The 21,538-nt window shown below is 32.2% G+C and overlaps 1 protein-coding gene and 1 long non-coding RNA gene across 2 annotated transcripts in view; one reads left to right on the forward strand and one right to left on the reverse strand.

Annotated features, from left to right (window-relative positions):
* The window catches only part of LOC111703833 (multidrug resistance-associated protein 4), a 27,969-nt gene that overhangs the window by 1,845 nt on the left and 4,586 nt on the right, over window positions 1–21,538 (reverse strand). Inside the window, exons 3-19 of the mRNA XM_023475898.1 lie at window positions 19,841–19,961; window positions 18,794–18,991; window positions 17,344–17,429; window positions 16,114–16,159; window positions 15,945–16,050; window positions 13,211–13,403; window positions 11,784–12,155; window positions 10,350–10,635; window positions 10,159–10,277; window positions 7,241–7,473; window positions 7,070–7,149; window positions 5,522–5,637; window positions 5,139–5,258; window positions 4,914–5,059; window positions 2,173–2,318; window positions 610–1,042; window positions 363–534 (exon numbers count right to left, since the gene is read on the reverse strand). Of these exons, the coding sequence (XP_023331666.1) occupies window positions 363–534; window positions 610–1,042; window positions 2,173–2,318; window positions 4,914–5,059; window positions 5,139–5,258; window positions 5,522–5,637; window positions 7,070–7,149; window positions 7,241–7,473; window positions 10,159–10,277; window positions 10,350–10,635; window positions 11,784–12,155; window positions 13,211–13,403; window positions 15,945–16,050; window positions 16,114–16,159; window positions 17,344–17,429; window positions 18,794–18,991; window positions 19,841–19,961 (2,973 nt within the window). The remainder of the gene's footprint in view (window positions 1–362; window positions 535–609; window positions 1,043–2,172; window positions 2,319–4,913; window positions 5,060–5,138; window positions 5,259–5,521; window positions 5,638–7,069; window positions 7,150–7,240; window positions 7,474–10,158; window positions 10,278–10,349; window positions 10,636–11,783; window positions 12,156–13,210; window positions 13,404–15,944; window positions 16,051–16,113; window positions 16,160–17,343; window positions 17,430–18,793; window positions 18,992–19,840; window positions 19,962–21,538) is intronic.
* Window positions 20,472–21,456, forward strand: LOC111703834 (uncharacterized). The gene is made up of 2 exons (XR_002765695.1): window positions 20,472–20,999; window positions 21,394–21,456. It is a non-coding gene; the product is annotated as an uncharacterized LOC111703834 (long non-coding RNA).

A 21,538-nucleotide genomic window follows, 5' to 3' on the forward strand; every position in this document is an offset into this window, starting at 1 on the left:
CTTTTTTGTGCTTTCAATATTGCCCGAGATATGAAGAATTTCGTTCAGATTTCGACAATTTTGCTTTTATTTAACAAAATTGAAATCTGAACCAAACTCTTTATATCTCAGGTAATATTGAAAGCACAAAAAACGCAGACCACTTTTTGGAAATGCCAGGGCTAGGAGAATTATGTGATAATTGTTTCAAGAATCATACATGTTAAAGTAGAAAGAAGACTAAATGTCACAAATAAATTCAAATACCAAAGACGACTTTCAAGTCGTCTTGCTATTGTCATGTTTCGTGGGACACCCTGTATATAGAAATATTGATTAAAGACTATCTGTTTCAATTATTTTATTATCAAATGTGTACTAACCTTGTTCTGATTTGTTCTTGTATAAATTTGTCTGTTCTGGGATCCACGTTGGCTGTGGCTTCATCTAGAACTAGAACAGGATTGTGCCGAAGAGAAGCCCTCGCAAGACAAACCAGCTGACGCTGACCGAGGGAGAAATTAGTTCCTCCTTCACTCATCTCTGTTTCAATTCCTATATTAAACTTATTGTGAACGGTTTTTATTAGAAAAATTTCAATTCCTATATTTGTGTTATACATAATTTTACCATGTTTTAGTTCTGATACAGGTTCGAACATATGAACTTCCTTCAAAACCTTCCAGATCATGTCGTCTGAAAACTCGTTAAACGGATCCAAGTTTCGTCTCAAACTTCCGGTGAAAAGGAGAGGATCTTGTGGAATTATAGATATTGTGGATCTCAGATCTTTCAGTCCAATCTTTAACACATCAACTCCGTCTATATAAATACTACCAGTAGGCTCTGCTAGACGAAAAAGAGCTGTTATTATACTAGATTTTCCTGCTCCAGTTCTTCCGACAATTCCAATTTTTTCGGCGCTATGGGTTTTGAAGTCAATTCCTTTGAGAACCATCGGTTCCGTTTCCGCATATCTTAACTTGACATCTTTAAACTCTATAACTCCACGACATGGCCAGCTTTCAGGGGGTTTTGTCTCATTAATTGTTGCTGGTGCCTCCTATTTAATGAGTACAGTAAATTTCGAAGTTCAGTTCTATTACCTAGGCCCAAGTTTATTAACCCTTTATTTTAGAAAACGCAGATTATGCAGAATTCGACAGACATTTGCAAAGATACCTGTATATCTTTGTGGCAATTGTCAAGCGGCCCAAAGAACCATCTTAGCCACAAGCACTAGGCACTTTTTGAGGTTCCATAGAAGATAAAAATGATAAAAATGACTTATTTAAACGGAGTGGGTACAAAATACCTAAAAACATAACGCCTAAGTTTCAAAACACCTTAATTTTAAAAAGGCGCCTAAATGCCAAAACAGCCAAAGATACGATACTGCACCTAAATTTCATTTATTGGTAAAAACACCTAAATTTCATTTAAAGATCGAAACGCCAAAATATAAAATTTGTATTCTTATGATTTGAAAATATTATTAAAATTTAACACAAAATGTTATCACACCTTATTTTCAAAACACCTGAACATCATTTAATGGTAAAAAAAATTTAATTTCTAATTTAAAACATCATAAAATCTAATTTCAGACAAAAAAAACATTGTCATCAACAATGCTCTTATGGTTTCTCACAGATTGCGAATTTATAACTTTATGTTAGCGGATTTCTTACAAAATGTTTACACTCAGAAAGTTCATTCAAATATTTAAATGTTTCTTTTCTAAAATGAAAGTTAGTTTTTTACTTTTAAATGAAAGTTAGGTGTTTTGTACACACAAAGTTCATTTATAAATTTTGGTGTTTCTTTCCTAAGATGAAATTTAGGTGTCTTTTACCTTAAATCAAATGAATTTTTTTGATCAGACTAAAATTTTCTATAAATGCCTATATCTTTCCAACCTGATGGTATTCAAAATTAAAGATCCAAGACATTGGGTTCCGTTTGTGGCAAAAACTCAATTCCTTTAGGTGTATTATTTATGTGCTTTGTAACTTTAAGTGTTTTGAGACTTTGAGTGTTTTGTTTTAGGAGTTTTGACATGTGGATGTTTTGATTTTAGGCGTTATGAATTTTAGGTGTTTTGAAGTATTAGCGTTTTGTTTTAAGGTGTTTTTTTTCCGGCCCAATGCATGGCAAGGTTACACTATAAAATAAATCTGTACTCAATGTTTCCTGTTCTAATCTTGAATACTCCATTATTCTCTCTACAGATGTCATCAGGTTTTCAACTTCAGCCGACTGCCGAACTCCCCATTGTAACATTCCTGTCAGAGTAATACACGAGGAGATAGCTAATCCGACATCTCCGCCAACTAGATCTACAAACAACATAAGCTGTTTTTATTTAGATTATTTATTAAAATTCTTGGGAAAATAAATATATTTTTTTTCACTCAAAAGGAAAAAAAACAGTAAACTAGATTTTTTTTCATATTGCTATGATTGCCAAACTACAGTTAATACGTCATACCACAAAGAGATGGACGCAAGAATCAAGCATTTATCCTCAAATTTAAAAGTGCCAACATAAGATATCGAGATCAAGCGTTCAAGATATAAACGTATAAGATAAAATGATTTTTTGAGATCTAAATGTTTATTTTGTAAAATTATAGCATAAAACATTATTGGTTTAAAAATATGTGTAAATACAAAATATACATGTTTATAATGTCATTTTACATTTATATATATTTTCGCTGTCTATTAAACAAAGATTAGTTCTCAAATGTGCGTGAACCAAATCACATCCTTTTGTGCTGGAATCTTTTGAGACAAAGCAGGCATAGAAATCCCCCACTTTTGCTCTTGTTCTTTTTGGGCAAAGATTACACTTGTCAGAAGTACAATATCCAAACATACTGTAAGAACTAGAGGAATGTGCTAGGTTAGATTCATTGGTATATTTGTTGGATCCATGAAAGATGGGTTTTAGACTTTGGGGAAGGATTTGATCCATCCAACTGAGGGATTAGAGATTCCCTCGGGAAGCTCACATAACAGGATGGGAAAGTTTCTTTGTACGAAGCACTAGATAGTACTCCTCGAATTGGGGAACCTGCAATTATAGGGTCTCCTACAACGAAGGAACCTTCACAAGAGGCTTCTTCTGTAGCAGAACCTATATCAGGGGCTCCTACTGTAGAGGAACCTGCAACAGGGATTATTAGTTTTGAAAAACTTGGTCCTTCTTTACTGAAACCTGCTCTGTGGCTTCTAAAAGCTCTAGAGAAAAATGGTCTTAGAGCCTTAGATCCTGGAAGATTTCCTCTCTGGGTTCCTACTCCAGTAGAACCTGCTCTAGGGATTCCTGTGCCATCAGAAACTGCTCTAAGTATTCCTCCTTGACAGGCACCTGTTCTTTGGGATCCTAATTGGCTGAAACCTTCCCTGCTGGTTCTTCCTCCGGGGGTTCCATTTACAGGCCTCAGGATTTCTTTTCTTCTCTTTAACCTTCTCCGCAGGTTTCGATTCTGAGTTTGAGCTTTTTGTTTCTCCTGAGCTGAAAACTTTGGAATGGTGGATATCGGGATTAATGCTTAATCCACTCTTTTTCTTAATCTCGAGATTAAATATTGCTTGTTCTCCTCGCATTTTTAATCTCCAGATTAATTATCCGATCAGGATTAAGGATATCCAATTCTAAAGTTTTCAGCTCTGGTTCCATCCTGATGACAGAGAATCCCCGGACAAGGAAAGAGGAGAATTTGTGAGTGTGAAAAACGCCTGACCTCCCCTATACCACAGGTTTAGTGTAACATCTAGGCCTGATAGAGAATACTGATGATACAAGTCTGGGATCCTTTGTCTAAGTTCGATAGTAACTATAAGGTGTAATTCAACTAAATGAAGACCAAAGAATGATGTTAAATAATTTTTGATCTATTTGGTATTTAGCTTGACTGTGTGTGTAAATTTTAACGAGGTTATTGAATATAGAGCACTAATATACATCTATCTTTTACTAATTTTATAGGCCGTGTGCCGGTGCATGCATCATATTGTATTATTATACTGTAAGTTAGGTGGAATCTCTCAATATTATATTCAGGGTGTCCCAATAAACATGGGAAAGAGACTAATTTGAAATCGTCTTTATAAAGAATTTGCGTTGTATTGCCCAATTTCAATTATCAAAATAAAGTTACGCCTGCTACTGTTTATATTTATAACGGTAATAGATTGTTTTGTAATTATGAAAAGCTTTTAAATTTTTCTGTAACATTTCTGCAAGATAAACAGTTAAAGGAACAACTTTGCTGTGTATGTATTTCTCATTTACTAAGTACAGCAATAGGCAGTAAAAACATAAACAAAGAAATTCTAAACTCTGGCAGATGAAATAACTACAGATTACAGTTTTCATACTAAATCAAAGAATCTCTCAGGTTTACTTTTGGGGGGAAATCTCTAAAAAAATTGTTGTCCAAACGTTCCAAATGAAACTTTTATATTTTACTCTTTTTTATCCTTTAAAGCCATGAATTTCAGCAAATAATGGTTCGATAAGTATGCTGAAAAGCAGGCCCGTAGCTAGGGGGGCACAGGGGCCTGCCCTTTTTTTTACCCCCGAAAACTATCTGAGACAAAAAAAAATAAAAAAATAAAAAGAAGAAAACGAAAATTGAAAGAAAGAAGGAAAAAATGAGAGAAAATTGGAATAACAGCTAAGTTTTGTTATAATTTGTATGTGAAAAGGATTGTTATCTCTTCAACTAAAAGAAAAATGGAGTGATTTCTGAAATAAATTATTTGGGAATTTCTATTTCTATCCTGTCTTTTCATTCTTTTATTAGATTAATAATTCTAATGAACCTTCGTACTGAAAAAAGTAACATCCAGACAAATTCAAATTATATACAGTTTAACCGATAACTTTGGAGACATTGAAAGAAAATTCTTAGAATAGCTACCTCCTCCTAGTACAAGAAAACTGAATACCACACAAGCAAGGTAGATGACAACGATCCAGTCCAACCATACACCAAACCAACGGGTCCCAGATATAAACGCAAACCAAGCAGAAGTGTGAATATCTTGCAATCTGTCAAACTCTGTTCTAAAATATAAGAACAAGTAGATAGTTAACAAGTTTTTTTAAGTTGCCTAACAAAATATATCTTTTAAACAAGACCTACCTCAACATTTCTTCCGCGTTAAATGCTCTGATTGAGGTTAAACCATTTAGGGAGGTTGATAGATGAGAAAAAACAGGAGAGCGAGCAATTCCTTCAATTCTCTTAATATCTCTCGCTGATCTATAAAAAATATGTGCAGGGCAAAACATGACAATTAGATGTGAAAAATAGAAAAACGAAAAAGCCCTGTAAGTTCTCCTAACATCTCTCACTGATCAACAACACAAAAATATATATGATGTCCAAAAAAAAGTTTTCATCATAGGAAAAATGTTACTTTAAGTTCTTAGAAGATCTTTATTCTAAAATTTTTATAGAAAGCCTACATAATAAATTACTGTTGTATAGGTATAGGTGTGCAATGCTCCTACGCAACCAGTTACCTCATATAGAACCTTCTGAGTAAGATGAATATTATACCAAGGAGAAGAGTAGGAAGGATCACCCATGGTCTCACAGCAAATATCACAGCCATTATCCCCAAGATATTTAGGAATATCTAAAAAATATATTCTATTAAAATACACAATGAAGATTACATTTCTATTTTTATAAGGTTCTGAAGGTATAAATGATACCATTAATTAACCAGAAGTATATGGCATTTGCAAAGTTTTCTGATAAATATCTTAATTTTTATACATATTTATTGTTTATGCATACATTTTATCTTAAGAATTTAACAAATTGTACTACATAATAAAAAGCACAAAATAATTAAAAAAATAAGAATGAATGAATGTGAATTTAAAGGAGGAGTATATATATAGTAGAGGAAAAGGAAGGAAAGAGGAACCCCATGGCACCAACATATTTTGAACTATAATATGGTAAAGAGTCATAGTTTAAAGACTTACTACAAATTCAGCAGTTCTTATGTGTAAATTTGAATTCCTCATATTTAGAAGCCGGTTATTTTTTCATGTTTGATTTCAAATAAAAAACTGAGAAAAGTTAACATTTGATATTCATTGCAACACTATAGAAACTTCAGAAAAGGTTTGAGATATTTGTTTCTTACTAATTCAAGTTAAAAGCTTTTTTTTCCTATTAGTAAAAATTCCTTAGATTCCTTTTCACCATTTCCCCTATTTTTGACCTAAAATATTCCCTTTTTCATAATAAAAGCTCTGAACCCAGACATGGAAACAAGTATATCAAATTGATCATGTATTCATTCATATTTCATCCTGATTTATAAAATTATGAAAAAAAAGGATATGAGTTACTGATTTTCTTATCCCTATATCTTTGCAACCCAATGTCGTAGACCTTATTTAAAACTATGAATGCTGTTAGATCTAAGAATTTAATTTGAAAGGAATTGAGTCTTTGTCACAAACTCTGATTTTCTAATCACTATATTTTTGGAAACAAATGTTGCAGACCTTAGATATTCCAAACTATGAATTCTCTTAAATCAAATAATCTGATTTTGAAATATCAAAGTTAACAACATCGGGTTCTAAAGATATTGGGGTTTAAATATTTGATTTTGTTCCACTGCACAGACTCAATTCCTTTTAAAGGGTAATATGCACGTATATTCAAGAAATCAAGCTTGCTTTAGCACCATAAAATTGCAAAAATTTAAGGGTTAGAAAACTTGAGTTTGTGTTAAAGACTCAATTCCTTTATTATTACATGTTAACAGCTTAGGGTCGCAACACTAACTTCTCTAGTCCCAAGTTTCCAACTTGGGACACATGAGTAATTGTGAAATTTGTCAGGCCAAAAACAGAGACAATGGTGAAAACAAAACAAAAACTTTAATATTTTAGTTTTCTGTTACTATACTAGTTTTCATTTATTAAAATAAAGCGGCAAGTTGTTCATTATTGTAAAGCATCATACTGCAAATTCGGACAAAACGTCACCTTCAATTTCCTGAACAATCTATGAAAACAAAAATTTAAGTCAGCTATACTTACTGTAAAAGCGTCGAAAAATGCAGGTGGAAGTAATTCATCCATAGAACCAACATCTTTTGAGAACCGATTTAGAATTCGACCTTAAAAAATCATTTTCAGTAATCTCATTTAGTCATTTATCTTATTCAATATTTTTAAATACATGAAAAAAAGATATGATATATATGTTACCTACAGGGTTGACGTCGAAGAACCTGCATTGAGCTTGAACCACTTTTGTAAACATGGAATTATGAAGGTTTACTGATGCTTGCATGCAGACAACGAAGAAATGAACAGTTCGGATCATGGAAGCAATGACGAGGGCTCCGACCAATGCTGCGTAAATACCAAGATTAAAGTAGTGAGAATTGTAGTTGTTTGGGTTAGCCCACTCTTCTTCATAGTTCACAGACACGTTTATTCTGAACAACGAGAGTTAAATATCTTCAAAACCATATTTAGTAGCAACATGCTGTGTTATGAACTTTGAAATGTACAGTTAAACCCTAAATATTAAATACATCGAAAGAATTTATAAAATGTCGTCTTGAAAATTTTTCAATGGATTTTGTACTATTTTACGTAAATTTCAGTATTTGCGAAAATAAATAAATAGCCATGAATATGCCGGAACAGTTTTAAAGAGCTTCGTATAATCATTTCATTAAAAACTAAATATCTGCAACATTCCATTATCAGAAAGTAAAGAATACGACACTTGCTACGTTCTTACGATATATTTAATATTTAGGGTTTAACTGTACTCGACCAAAATAAGCATTACAAGGATTACAAACACCAAAGGAAATGTTTATACATGATATCCCTAATTTTTTATTCATTGAATTTTGAATCAAAAATATCTAAGAGGGCAAAAATAATTGATTTGGTGTATTCAATAAATATTCTATACATTGTCCGAAATGTTAACACGACTTAATTTTTAATTAAAACTAATAGCCATCTAAAATATTTTCAACATCTTTTAAATACTAGCTGAAGGGCCCGGAGTTGCCCATGGGAAAAAAAATATTTGAAAAAAAATTGGGAAAATTTTTTTTTTTTAGCCTAAAACACCCCACGGCCATCCATGAGTGTCCACACAAAATTTCAGCCCATTTGGTTAGGGTTTCCAGTCGTAATTACGTTACGCGTAACACTTTCTTTCACTTACGCAGGAGCATTACGTTACGCGTAATTACGCGTTCATTACGTTTACGAAAGAAAGTCTAGTTACGCGTAAGTAATGCGTAACTACGCGAAATTACGTAATACAAAACAATTCCGTAATAAATAAAGTACATATTAATTCTCAGAAATAATTATAGCGGGAATGAATGTGTTAGGATATGACCGCTACAACCATGTCAAACATATTTTGACGATTTTATGGACATTTTTTTTCAAACAAGAAAGGTAAACTTGAGAAAGTAGGTTGAAATATTAACAAATTGAAAATTTATAGATTATGTATTTTTTTTGATAAAACTAAATTTGTTGGCCCTTTGTTAAACTTTTTAGTTGGGCTGAAATTTCCGATTCAACTTGCGTGACATTATTTTCCTTGTAAGTTAGTTGTTTTATTTAGAATAAAAGTTAAAACTTCAAAATTTCATAGATGTAATTATTGCAAAATTTCCAAAATTACGCGAAATTACGGCGTAATTTTGCGAATTTGAAGTTTTGCTATTTACTCGTAATTAATACAAAATTTCGCGAAATTACGCCGTAATTACGCGTAATTATAGTTTCGCTTATTTCGCATAATCATTACGAAATTTCGCGAAATTACGTTGTAGAAATTACGCGAAATTACTCCGTGATTACGAGTAATTATAGTTTCGCTTATTACGCGTAATCGTTACGAAATTTCGCGAAATTATGCTGTAGAAATTACGCAAAATTACGCCGTAATTTCGCAAAATGGATATTTCCCCAATTACGCGTAATCCTGCGAAATTATATGAAATGAAAATTATTACGAGTAACTGCACGTAATTTGCGTAAGAGAATAATATATTACGTTGGAAACCCTGCCGTATGACCGGCTATAGGCAACATATATATATATATATACGAATGTCTTGTTTTATTATATAGATATTGTTTCACTCTAGATGCGCATCAGTTGACCGCAAAAATAATTGAGTCTGATTCAAATTGCCTGACCCTATATCTTTGAAATCTGATGGTGTAAAGTTTAAAGTTTTACGAGGAGAATTTACAGTTTGAAATATATGGTCTACGATATTGAGTTGCAGAGATAATTAGAAAATTAAGAAAATAAAGATTAGAAAATTAGAAAATTAATCTCTTTAACCCTACTCCGACTGACTGGATTACCCAAAATAGACTGGGGGAGGGGGGCTTAAACCCTCTATTTTCTTATTATGATATAAACCTATAACATTTGATAGTTTTTTTGGAAAGCCCTTTAGGCTCTACTTCAATAATTTTCAAAAACATGCCGCAAGTTTGCAAAATAAATCAAAAATTTATTTCGAAACCTTATATTTATTCAGTAAAAATGTGCAAAAACTAAAATTGCATAAAATGCGACAAATTATACGAGTTTGAAAAACCATTGAACCAGCGCATTTGCAAAAATCTTTGCAAAGTTTCTTTGCAAAAATTGTGCAATCTGCTTTCTTTTGTTTTAGGCTTTCTTAAGAGCTATAACATCTTAAAATCCAATGACTGGAAGTAGGTTTAATCATAGATTTAGTCTGGTTATGGGTAAAATAAGGCATTTTGGCAGTGGCCTCAGGACTTAGGCAGGTTTAAAAGCCCAGGTATGTGCCTTAAGTGAGGGGCATCAGACAAGGAAGGCAAGCAGCACACGTAGAACTCTTAAATTAACGCTTTATTCGTCTATAACAAGCATTTATAAGTAAAGATATTTTGCCGAAAGACAAATTCCATGCGGAGAGGAAGCTAACGGGTAAGCGTGATGCGGCAAATCCATTTGCGGACAGTTTGTACATGGAAAACGATCTTTTTGACCTAAGATTAAAGTGTTCTATTTATAGAAGGCTTTTTATAGATATCTTTGGACTTAAATACGATGATACATATATACGCAATGTCATCTAATTGATAGTTAGCACCTGGGAAAAGTTATGTTACTTAAGATTGGAGCTGGCAATTCCTCTAGTTCTATCAATAGTTCTTTCTCTTCAATACTTGTCCAGTAACTAATCCATATATCCGACCCTGAGTAAAGTCCCTGAAAATTGTATCTACAGTTGAGAAGTTAATCCCACAAAAAAGAGAATCCATTAAAAATCATTTTTCCTACCTGGCAAAGAAGATTCACGAAAAGGATAAAAATTACAGTGCAACAGTTTCCCCCGCTTTTGAAGTATGCTATGTAAAGTCCCCCTTTCACAGTTCCAACACTTTTGTCCTCTTTAATTGCGACAGGTTTACGAGCTTCTTCGTAATCTCGGGTAAGTGAATCAATTTCTTCTCTTAGGTTAGATATTTGAGATATATCTGAACCCACGGACAATGTCCGAGCTCTAATCAAAGTATTCGGCCGACAAAAACCTTTTATGTCCGGTTTCTCCTGTTCAAACTTATTTCTGAATGTATAAAAGGATTATATATTCATACTTTAAGAGATTTTATTTGATAAAGTATCATTCCCTTTAATTTCGGATAAAAAACTTCAAAATTTCAGCAAATTAAAGCATTTAAAAAAACATTTAGAAATCTAGTTAATCATTATTTCGGTCAACATTTTTTTACTATTTTAAACACATCAAAGGTTGCATTTATATACTTTTGATCTCTCTTGAATGTCCTTGGTTGCTAAAAGATATTTTAAGGAATTATTAAATTGACCCATTTTGCGTTACAACCTGAATAAAGGATTAGAATATGAAGTTTAAAAATATGCAGTATTGCATAAAATTGTCAGTATCACACTAACACAGGAGCGTACATAGGGTTGTTAATCATTTTGGTTAATTCAACTTCATACATTTCAAAACTGTATTCTGTTAAAGTTGGCTTTAATACGCTTTGCAATATTTTTTAGAAAAAAAGGGAAAAACGAGCCAATAAACCGGCNTTTAATACGCTTTGCAATATTTTTTAGAAAAAAAGGGAAAACGAGCCAATAAACGAGCAAATAAACGAGCCAATAAACGAGCCAATAAACGATCCAATAAACTACCGTTTTAACACTTTCGTTTTTGGTTCGTTGTTTCTCAACACACACGTTTTTTTCCTGTCTGCAAATTACGTCACAAAATGGATTTTCCGGCAGCACGCTCACCCATTGTGCTTGTTAGCCTCACCCGTTTTGTCTCCCTGCAAAATGTCTTTACTTTTCAATGGTTAAGCAGCGTTTACGAAAGATCTTGAAGACGTCATGGTTTGTATCTTAGCCTAAACATATCAACCTTTGGTAACATAAGTAAAACATCCTCGCTCCCTGGGAGCAATAGTTTTGGTAATAAAACATTTTTCAAAAAGAATGTCACAGTTTGGTGTGAAATTCAGTTGAACTATATGCTATGCATTAACCCACGCATGCAAAAGTAAAGACTTTTTGCCGGAAGGGAAAACGGGCGTAGGTCGGAGTCTATATATATATGTAAGCGCATGCCGCAAATAAGATTTTGTGACGTCAATTGTGGGCCGGAGGTAAAACATGTGTCCCCCATCGTTAAAAAATAAAATTGTTTAAAATTACGCGAATAAGAAATAATTAAATAATCCGTTCCTTGAGTCAATCGTAAACTGATCAGAAAAGGTTGATTGCTTTCTAACAGGTTCCCTGCCCTTCAGTAAAAGAATATCCTCCTCGGAAAATATGTCCTCTTCTTCTTCTTTTTTCTCCTCTTCCTCTAACGTAAGAAAAGCTGAGAAGTCGAGACCATTTTTGGCCAAGTGTTGAAATGTTCCTGTTTCCTGTATTTTCCCTTGCTTGAGAACTACAATAAGATCCGCATCCTTCAGGTACTGTAACTGGTGGGTCACCAGAATAATTGCTGAATCCTTTAGAAATCCTCGAATACATTTCTGGAACAAATGTTTCCCAACATGAGCATCGACTGCAGAGAGAGGATCGTCCAGAAGATAACAATCAGCATTTCTAAAAAGAAGATTGATATTTAAAATATGCGTAAATAAAACAAAGGCTACCATATTTTTTCATGTTGTTTGGACTCTTGGAAATTTGATTAAGAAAAACTTCTACTCATTGCTGGACCAACAGAAGCGGCTGATGTTTGTGCAACCCTGGGGCAAATGACTGATTTCTTTGATGGGAACTAAAAAATGAGTATTTCAAGTAATGTTACAAATGTTACAAATGTTTATTTATAACGTTACAGTAATGCTACCTAATTAAGATAAGGTCACGTTACATGACATTAACATATTATAATGTTAATCTGGGAAGGAAATATAACGTTATCCTAATGACGTTAATTTTTTGGTTATATAAACACGAACACTAAAATTAAAGTTATGAGACGTTTTAAAGGGAGTGACCGGCTATGTAAGGTAATTGAAATGGGTATGCAGTGTTGTGGAAAACTTCTTTAGGATTCATTTGAGACATATTTCACTTTTTAAAGATCTAAAAATAGGTTGGGAATTGGAATGGATATCAACTAAGGAGGAAGTTGGGATTGGGATTCAATGAATGTTAGGATGATAAAAAAGGTTGGTAAATTGGGAGTTGGAGTAATTGGGAAGATTGAGTAATGAATAGATGTTTTATGGGGACCAATGTATTGGAAAAGAATAAGCAAAATATTGAAGATTAGTATAAAGATACAGATATAATAAAATATGTGTATAAAAAACTATGGATAATATGTAATTTAGTAAATAAAAATGTTAAATAGGGATGAAAACGACGACATTTAGGAAAGAATGCACGAATTATTGTGAAGTTAGAATGAGAGAGAGAAAAGGATATATAAATCGGCGTAAGAATCATTCAATATAATAGACAATTTATGAACACTTAATACTTCACCAATCAAAGTTTAACTACGAATAGCAACGGATTTTATCAATTTTGTATCTAGTATATGTATATACATATATTTCAATTCAACCATTTGAAATTTTACTTATTTATTTTAAATTTATTCTTTTGATTTTTTATTGATTATATGATTTCATTTTATTTCCAACCTGTAAACAGCTCTTGCTAAGGTAACTCTTGCCTTCTGTCCTCCTGACAGTGCCACTCCTTTCTCTCCAACTAAGGTTTTATCTCCATGTGACCACTGAGCCAGATCATGCTCAAGAGCGCAGGCTTTTATTACACTGAGATATCTTGACTTGTTATACGGTTTTCCGAACAGGATATTGTCCTCAACACTTCCTTGTAAATTGAATAAATAATAAATCATTTCAGTATTTTATTCTTTCTAATTTTGATACCTCCGTTTTAATTTCAATATTTTTTGTATGTGATGTGTCGATTGTGCACATATAATGTGTATAACTCAGGATGCCAATAAACAATTGTTGAAAATTAATAAGATTACTGATATTATAGAGACTTAGGTTCAGATTAAGAACTGGAGGGAAAAAGGGGGAAGACCAAGAGAAAAGGCAAGTAGCTGGCAGCGGTCCACAAAAATTACTTAATTCTATATCATTTCCAGACTTTAAATATCACAAATACTCAACTCGGTTCTAAAAAGAACATTCTAAGAGCCTTCAGCAATTAGCACCAACCTTAGTAAATCTGGACGCGTCTCTTTATCAGTACCAGGGTGTCGTGTCAACTTTTTTACAATTTAGTTAATACATAACAGAAATTTGATGCTCTAGACCTTAAATTCATCAAACTATGAATTCTGTTGGACCAAATAGTGTGAAATTTCAAAGGTTTACACCGCCATGTTGAAAAGATAAAGGGAAGAAAGTTTGAATTTGTGGTAAGAACTCAGTTCATTTAAAGTCGTCTTTTGTTCACTGTGGCTTATTTGAATCAATGTGGTTAAGGACCTTCATGTAATTATGACCTCTGGAGGTCAAAACTGATAACCATTAAATATGGGTCATATTAGGTATTAAATCTTAGGTATTCGATGATTTCATTTCAGTCAAAGGCCCCTTTTGACCTTGAATGGCAAAATGTCCTTCTCGATTGGGAATCTCATTCGATACTGGCTATGGTTTAATCCTGACTTACAGCTCCTTGTCTTTTCTCATGTCTTGGCCGCGGGTTACCTTGAGAGTTCAGACAAAACATCTATATTTCCCTACTTATCTAACTTATCTAACTAATCTAACTTATCTAACTTATCTAACTAATCTAACTAATCTAACTAATCTAACTAATCTAACTTATTTCCATTTGCGATGGCCCCTTATTTCACATTATTCACACCATCACAACAGTATATTCTTGAAAATATAGAAAGGAACTGAGTTTTTGACACAATCTCAGAATTTCTAACCCCCTATATATGTTTATAAACCGATGTTGCAGGGATTAGAAAATCAGAGTTTGTAGCAAAAACTGAGCTCCTTTACACGGAATATCAGGAATTTGGGAACTTCCCTGATACCTGGAAATTTGAGAGACTCCCCAAATACCATAACATTTGGGAAGTAATCTGGGAAAGGTTTATTTCCCAGACACCTAGGAATTTGGGAGATTCCCTTAAATGCCCAGTATTTTAAAATTCCTCAGAATTTCACAAAGGCATTAATTGATTAAATTTGACACTTTGCTACACCAAATTTTGTAGGACTTGAACCGATCGGGTCCAAAATTTATGTGGCATCTCACCCCAAGAAAGGTTTTATGGACGCTCAAAGGAATTTAGTTTTTGTGACAAACTCTGATTTTCTAATCACTATATCTTTTTATCCCAATGTCACTCATAGACCTTTAATATTTCAAACTATGAATTCTGTTAGATCAAATAATTTATGCTTGAAATATCAAAGGTTTACACAATCCGGTTACAGAGATATAAGGATTAGAAAATTGGATTTTGTGGCAAAAACTCAATTCCTTTGAAAAATTTTGCCCTGGAAAAAACAATGTTGACATATTTTTAAAAAATCCACCAATTTAAACAGAAAGATATACAAAAATCTTTGTTTTATTGCAGAAATATAAAATTGGCGACTTGAAAAGCAACAGTTAACATTTAATGGAATTGAGTCTCTGCCACAATCTAGAATTCGTCTATCGTTATAACTTTGCAACCCAATGTTGTAGACCTTAGATATTTCAAACTGTGAATACTGGTAGATCAAATAATTTGAGTTTTAAATATCATAGTTTTACACTATCCAGTTGCAGAGAGGTTGGGTTTAGAAAATCTGAGTTTGTGACAAAAACTCAATTCCTTTGTTACTGTTTGACCAGTTCAGTGATTTGATTAGTGATTCCAATGGATTCAGGGTTCAATAGCTATGTAAGTCTACATTCTACATTTTACAATCTACTTGTTCTGTATTCGTTGAATAAGATATTAACATGATGATTTTGACACTTCAAATCAATTTAATAAAGTCTAAAAAGAGTTCTTTTCTCTCAATTTTAAGGACCAAACGCAGTCAGTACAAAATTTGGTGTCACAAAGTGGCGCATTGAATTTCAACACACTAATATTCCACCCCAAGTTTCTAAAATGAATTTGGTAAATTTGGGAGATTCCCCAGATAGAGAGGCATTTGAGATATTTCCCAAATACTTAGGCACAGTTAAGAAATCTATCGATACCCAAGAATTTTGGACATAGATTAATAGATGAATATTCCTTTCAAAATCTGATGGTATTTAGTGTTTATTTTTAATACTTAGGTAATTTACCCCAAACCCATGCATTTAGAATTTTGTAGTTTTTTACAATGCTGTCGCTATTTATCAAAGGGTTCTTTTTATGTTAAATATTACCTGAAAACACCCAGGGTTCCTGTGGGGAGAACGAAATATCTCCATGTATATCTATACCACCACAAAGTATTGGAAGTTCTCCCAGTATTGCTTGAAGAAGAGAACTCTAGAGACGTTAAATGAAAACATATCAGGCAATCAATTTGATATAAAAGCAAAAAATAGTCACCTTTCCTGATCCCACTGGACCTATTACAGCAACTAGTTGACCCGGCCTTAAATATTTTCATTTAAATAACTAACAAATAAAATAATAATAGTAATAAAAATAAATAATGATGATGGTATTTCACTATTTAGATGAATGTACGCCAACTGATCAGTTTCATTTTTCAAAGGTGACCGTTATGTCAAATTTAATTTATTGCAAGTGTTAATCATGGTAACCGTATTATGCAGGCAAATGTAATTCAGGTAAAGAAAGTTCCACACTGTGCAAAGTAATCTTTTTGTCGGTTAATATCTTTTTATTTAGGCCGAAAAGAAAAAAAACGTCTGCATACTTTCATTTAGAATACTTAAGGCTACATTTTTAAAACAAAACTTTTAGTATTAAACCCCTACAAATAAATAAATTTCAATATGTGATGATACTTTATTTCAATTTGGAACATGTCAAATTTCTGAAGAAAACTCAAAGTCTTGGAACAAAACATGTTTTGGAACATGTCACGATTTTGAGACATTTTACAGATTTAAATAATAAAAACATAAAAAGGCCAAAAATATATTCTGCTCTGATATTTCAAAATATAACGACTTATAATTCACGACTTATAATTCATTGAAAAATTCTAAAATTACTATTTTATTGTTCTTACAATTAAATTGAACAGAAAAATGCGGGAAATATTATATTAAAATTTGAGGAAACTTGAAATCATCTGTACTCTCCATACTTAAAACTATAATGTGGAAACAAATTTTAGAATAATTTGATAAAAATATTTTCAGTGATTCATACTATTCTGTAAATTATGAAAGTGAGTTTTGTTCTGAATTGTTGAACATTATCAAATTATGGATTGTTACGTAAGTTGGTTTTTATGTTCCAAAACGCGTCTAAGATTCGAACTCGTGATATGTGCGAAAATGGAAAACCTTGATTTTTTTCGAAAATGGTATGGGTTTTTATTAAAAATGAACTATCGACTGCTCACAGTTTAAATTTTAGAAAAGAAGTAAATAGTGCTATTTGTAGTTCTCGTTTTGCTTAATGATATGTTGGAAATACTTTCTTTAATTGATATTTGAACTCGAGTTACTAAAACGTTAATCATAATTGTATCCCCCATAACATAAGCACGGTTTGGTACTTTCTTCCCCTGTATATAATTACGGGAAACCCATTTTGAAGGCAAATAAAACTGAGCTGAATTAACTAATTTTGGTACAATACCTTATTTTAAAATAAATTTCACTAAGTGTATTCTCTGTTTCATCAATTTTCCATTTCCCCGAGACACCGGATATTTCGACAGAAACCTGAAAATAAAACTTTTCTAAATTAAAATTGTAATATGAGCTAGATAGCCAATAAATGTTTATGAACAATTGATCTGATTATGAAAATTATCATCAGTATCCGACTGTGTAAAAATATACGGAAGAATATAAATCTTTATAAAACTTTTTATCCTGATTTGTTCAGGGAGTTCAGGTTCAAATCTGTGGTTTTAATTGTCTCAAATGATAACATTAGATAGTTAAGTATTCAAACTTAGGTCCTAATTAACGATTGTTGCTGTTTTTTACCTGTTCCACGTTTATTTCTGTCCTACGTGTGTCTTGTCCCATGTTAAAGTCTGTCCTATGTTTGTTCCCGTCCTACTTTAGCCAAGTCTAATGTTTGTCCTACATTTGTCTAGCTGTCAACGTGTTGTGAATCTTGTTTACCGATTATATATATTATATTATATATATTTTATAGATTGTACCAAAGACGGTAGAATAGTAAAAGATAGGGCATTAGAAATTAATCCGAATAGTGTGTACACTTTTATATGACTTCATAGGCTGCTAAAAATAGTGGGAAAATAACGACACGGTTATAAACTTCTAAATTAGTTTTACTCGGTTATAGGATAGGATGCTCTCCTGTTAAAATAAAGCTAAAATTGTGATTTTGTTTCGCATCTCATTTGTATGAAAAATACCACATATTTTGAAACAAAATTTGTTAGAATGTCATTAAGTATAGTTTTGTTAGTTATAGTCTAAAGCAGAATTTTAGGCCACTAACGTGAGCAAAGGCCGAAAAAAAACCTTGGTTTTTAAGTAGCCAAATTTTTTAAACCAATTACATTGCAGTCTGTTTTTAGATAAAGTTTATCTAAAAATATAATAAAGTTATGCATTTCTAAAGGCAAATTATGTAAAAAAAACGCAAGTTTTTGGTGATGGAAATGCTTAAAAAGTCCTAAATTTAATCTTTTTAAATTATAGAAAAGTAGACATTCTTTGGCTTCTTATTGAACCCAATTGAGGCGTCTGGTTTTGCGTATGAATCCCAATGCCTACTCTTTATATTACAAAGCTCTTTGGATTGTGCAATGTGCATGTGACGACTTTTCTAAACGGAGTAAGGAGATTTTGTACTTTGTACTTATTTCGATGTTTTCATTACAATAGATTTTCTTGTTCCAAATCTTGATGAATTAAAATTTTAAATGATATGGTACATAATCATTTTAACTCAATTTATTTTGAGATACAGAGCTAAATACTTATTTTTAATTTTGCAAAATATTAAAAAAAATCGAACTTTTTACAAAAAAAAACTTCATGAAATTACAATGTCAATATTGCAAATATTGTAAAATGTGTATTCCAAGGTTGTCATGGCTAACCTTAGAATCACTGGCGTGAATACTTCTAGATGTTTTCCCAGTTGCTCTCTCCTCCATGAGCAGAAAATCGCGAATTCTAGAGACTGAAACCTTTGCTTCTCCAAAACTACTGATGGCGAAGGGAAAGAATAGGGTCATTGAGAGCCTGACTGTATTGTAGAGAGATAAGCAGATAAAAGCTTTCTCTGCTGTTAGAATCTAAACAAGAAAAATTTTTAAACACAGTGAAATAAGTTATTAACAAAAAACCTTTTTAGTTTCAGTTAGAATTGATTACCCTTGATTTGCGAATATTTCTCAAAACACTTTAAAGTACTTAAAAATGTATCCAAATAAAACGTTGTTTGGGTAATTCTTATCGATAACTGCATTTCTTTTTTAATTTTAAAAAACTGCTATTTTCTCCATTAGAAAAATAACATTCCACGGGGTTAATACAGTCAGGGGCGTCCTTAGGAATTAGTCAGGGCGGGGCTTACATTTTATTTTCCAGCGGGAAGGCTCAATCCCGTGAGGCCTGAAGACCCCGATGGATCCAGGAGAGCTGGTTGAGCCCCTTAGTACCCCTGTGAGTAAACAGTTCTGTAAGTTGCTATAACTGTGCGATGTTTTACCATGTGAAACGTTATAAATAGACCTACCAGTTTTTCAGTATTGCAAAATTTTTTCTTTGCAGAAAAGTTATTATATTTTGCTTATATTTTGCCATGTTATCTACGTAATGTAGGTCATATCGAGATCAAGGTGTATAACAAGTTAACAACAGCACAAAAAATCACTTTCGCAACATGGTTAAGATTTTAAATTTTAACATAATTGTGGTATTTATATTTTTACAAAATAATAAAGAATATTTTTTTGCACATCTATAAACTGCCAATGGAATAAGGTAATTGAGATAAGCTGGCTATAAGATATTGGAAACAAGAGGGCGATAAAACATATATAATTTAAATTGCAAACTTATAAGTCTAACTATTATTATCCTCTAAGACTCCTCGTGTTGATATATAAACTTCATGTGATGTGGTAAAATGACGAATATACCTGTCCAGTGAAACCAAAGACAAGGAAGGTAGAAAGCAGAATGAATCTAGAAGCAGTAAAGAAGAAGCTGAAGTTGAAAGCTCTGTAGTAGGATGTATGTCGGATAACATCTATCTCAGCCCTAACAGTCAATTGATAATTGTTAGTTCAGAACAAAACTAAATTAGAAAAAAAGAACTTTCTTTATTAAGAAGGTGCAAAAAATGGAGAAAGAGAAAAAATCTTAAGGTTAATATTTCCTTGTGAAGTTGAAACATGAACTTGTTCTTTGCTACCACCAAAATGTGTTTTGCGACATTGCGAATATCAAATTCGAAATAGTTCAAATGAACAAAACAAAATACTTTAAATGAACAAAAAAAATAGTTTGAATGAAAAAAAATAGTTCAAACGAAAAAAAAATAGTACAAACGAACAAAAAATAGTTCAAACGAACAAAAAATAGTTCCAATGAACAAAAAGAATAGTTCAAATGAACAAACAATAGTTCATGTGAACATAAAAAAAAATTCAAATAAATTCATGAAAATAGTTTACAGGAACAAAAATTGTTTAGACTATTTTTTGGTTCATTCGAACTATTTTTACGTTCATTTGAACTATTTTTATGTTAATTTAAACCAAAGAATATGAAGTCATGTATAGTTCATATGAACAATAATTCAAGCGACCAATAGTTCAAACAAACAATAGTTCAAACGTCAGTTGTTCAAACAAATCTCCACCCCTCATTATGTAATTAACGTTTTGGACTCTAATCGGGTTTTCTTGTCATGTAATATTGTCTTAAACTATATTTGAAATTTAATTTTAAATTCATGACTTGGTCAACAAAACTGAGAAATTTAAAGCAAAGTTTATTTGTGCTGAATCTTAGATCCACAAGGAGGCATACGAATATCCATGTAGAGGAGTGGGAAAAATAGTTATAGCATTTTTCGGATTAAAGGCTCTCTCTATGATTCGTTCGCCTGAATACTCACCATGAAAATAGGGCCGCACGGTGGGTGTTCTACGAATTAATAGATGTCGTATTCATAGAGAGGTTGCGTGACTTAACTTCCGGGATTTGGCTTTCACTCGTTAATATCTCTCGTGTTTTACAAATTTTCCTCAGTTTAATATAAATTGTGAAACAGTAATAGCCGGAAAAAATTAGGTGAGGAAATTTATATTATTTTTTAACCTAATATTTTCTTTCCTCAGTGCATTAAATATATTGAAGTATTTTAACTTACAGCAATAAAGGGACCGTTCCCTCTTTTTATTTAAAGGGACCAGTCAAAGAGTCAACATTCATTAACTTCTTAAATGGAGTTATTTGTATTGTTTGGCTAAATGTACAGTGTGCATCCCCTTAATTGGAGCATGTTACATTGTTACATTTTGAGCAATTGTTGAAAGAACCTTCATGTTATAACTTCTTCATTGGAGTTATTAGCTTGTAAGGTTAAAGTACAGTGCTTATCCTCTTCATTGAGGCATAAGTCACTGCTACAGTTTTAGCTATTGTCATAAATCTTTATATTTTATCAAATTATTCTTGTATTTAGAATCTGTTTTCTGTTTGTTTACTGTATGTCTACTGGATGACATAAATAAATCTAAGGCACATACAATGGTGTTTTATTTTTATAGCAGCATTACTAATTGAAAGCTTAATATTAAACTCAAACCACCTGGGAGGGTTTATGTCCC

The sequence above is a fragment of the Eurytemora carolleeae genome, unplaced genomic scaffold (assembly GCF_000591075.1).
Source record: "Eurytemora carolleeae unplaced genomic scaffold, Eaff_2.0 scaffold574, whole genome shotgun sequence".
NCBI classification, from domain to species: Eukaryota; Metazoa; Arthropoda; class Copepoda; order Calanoida; family Temoridae; genus Eurytemora; species Eurytemora carolleeae.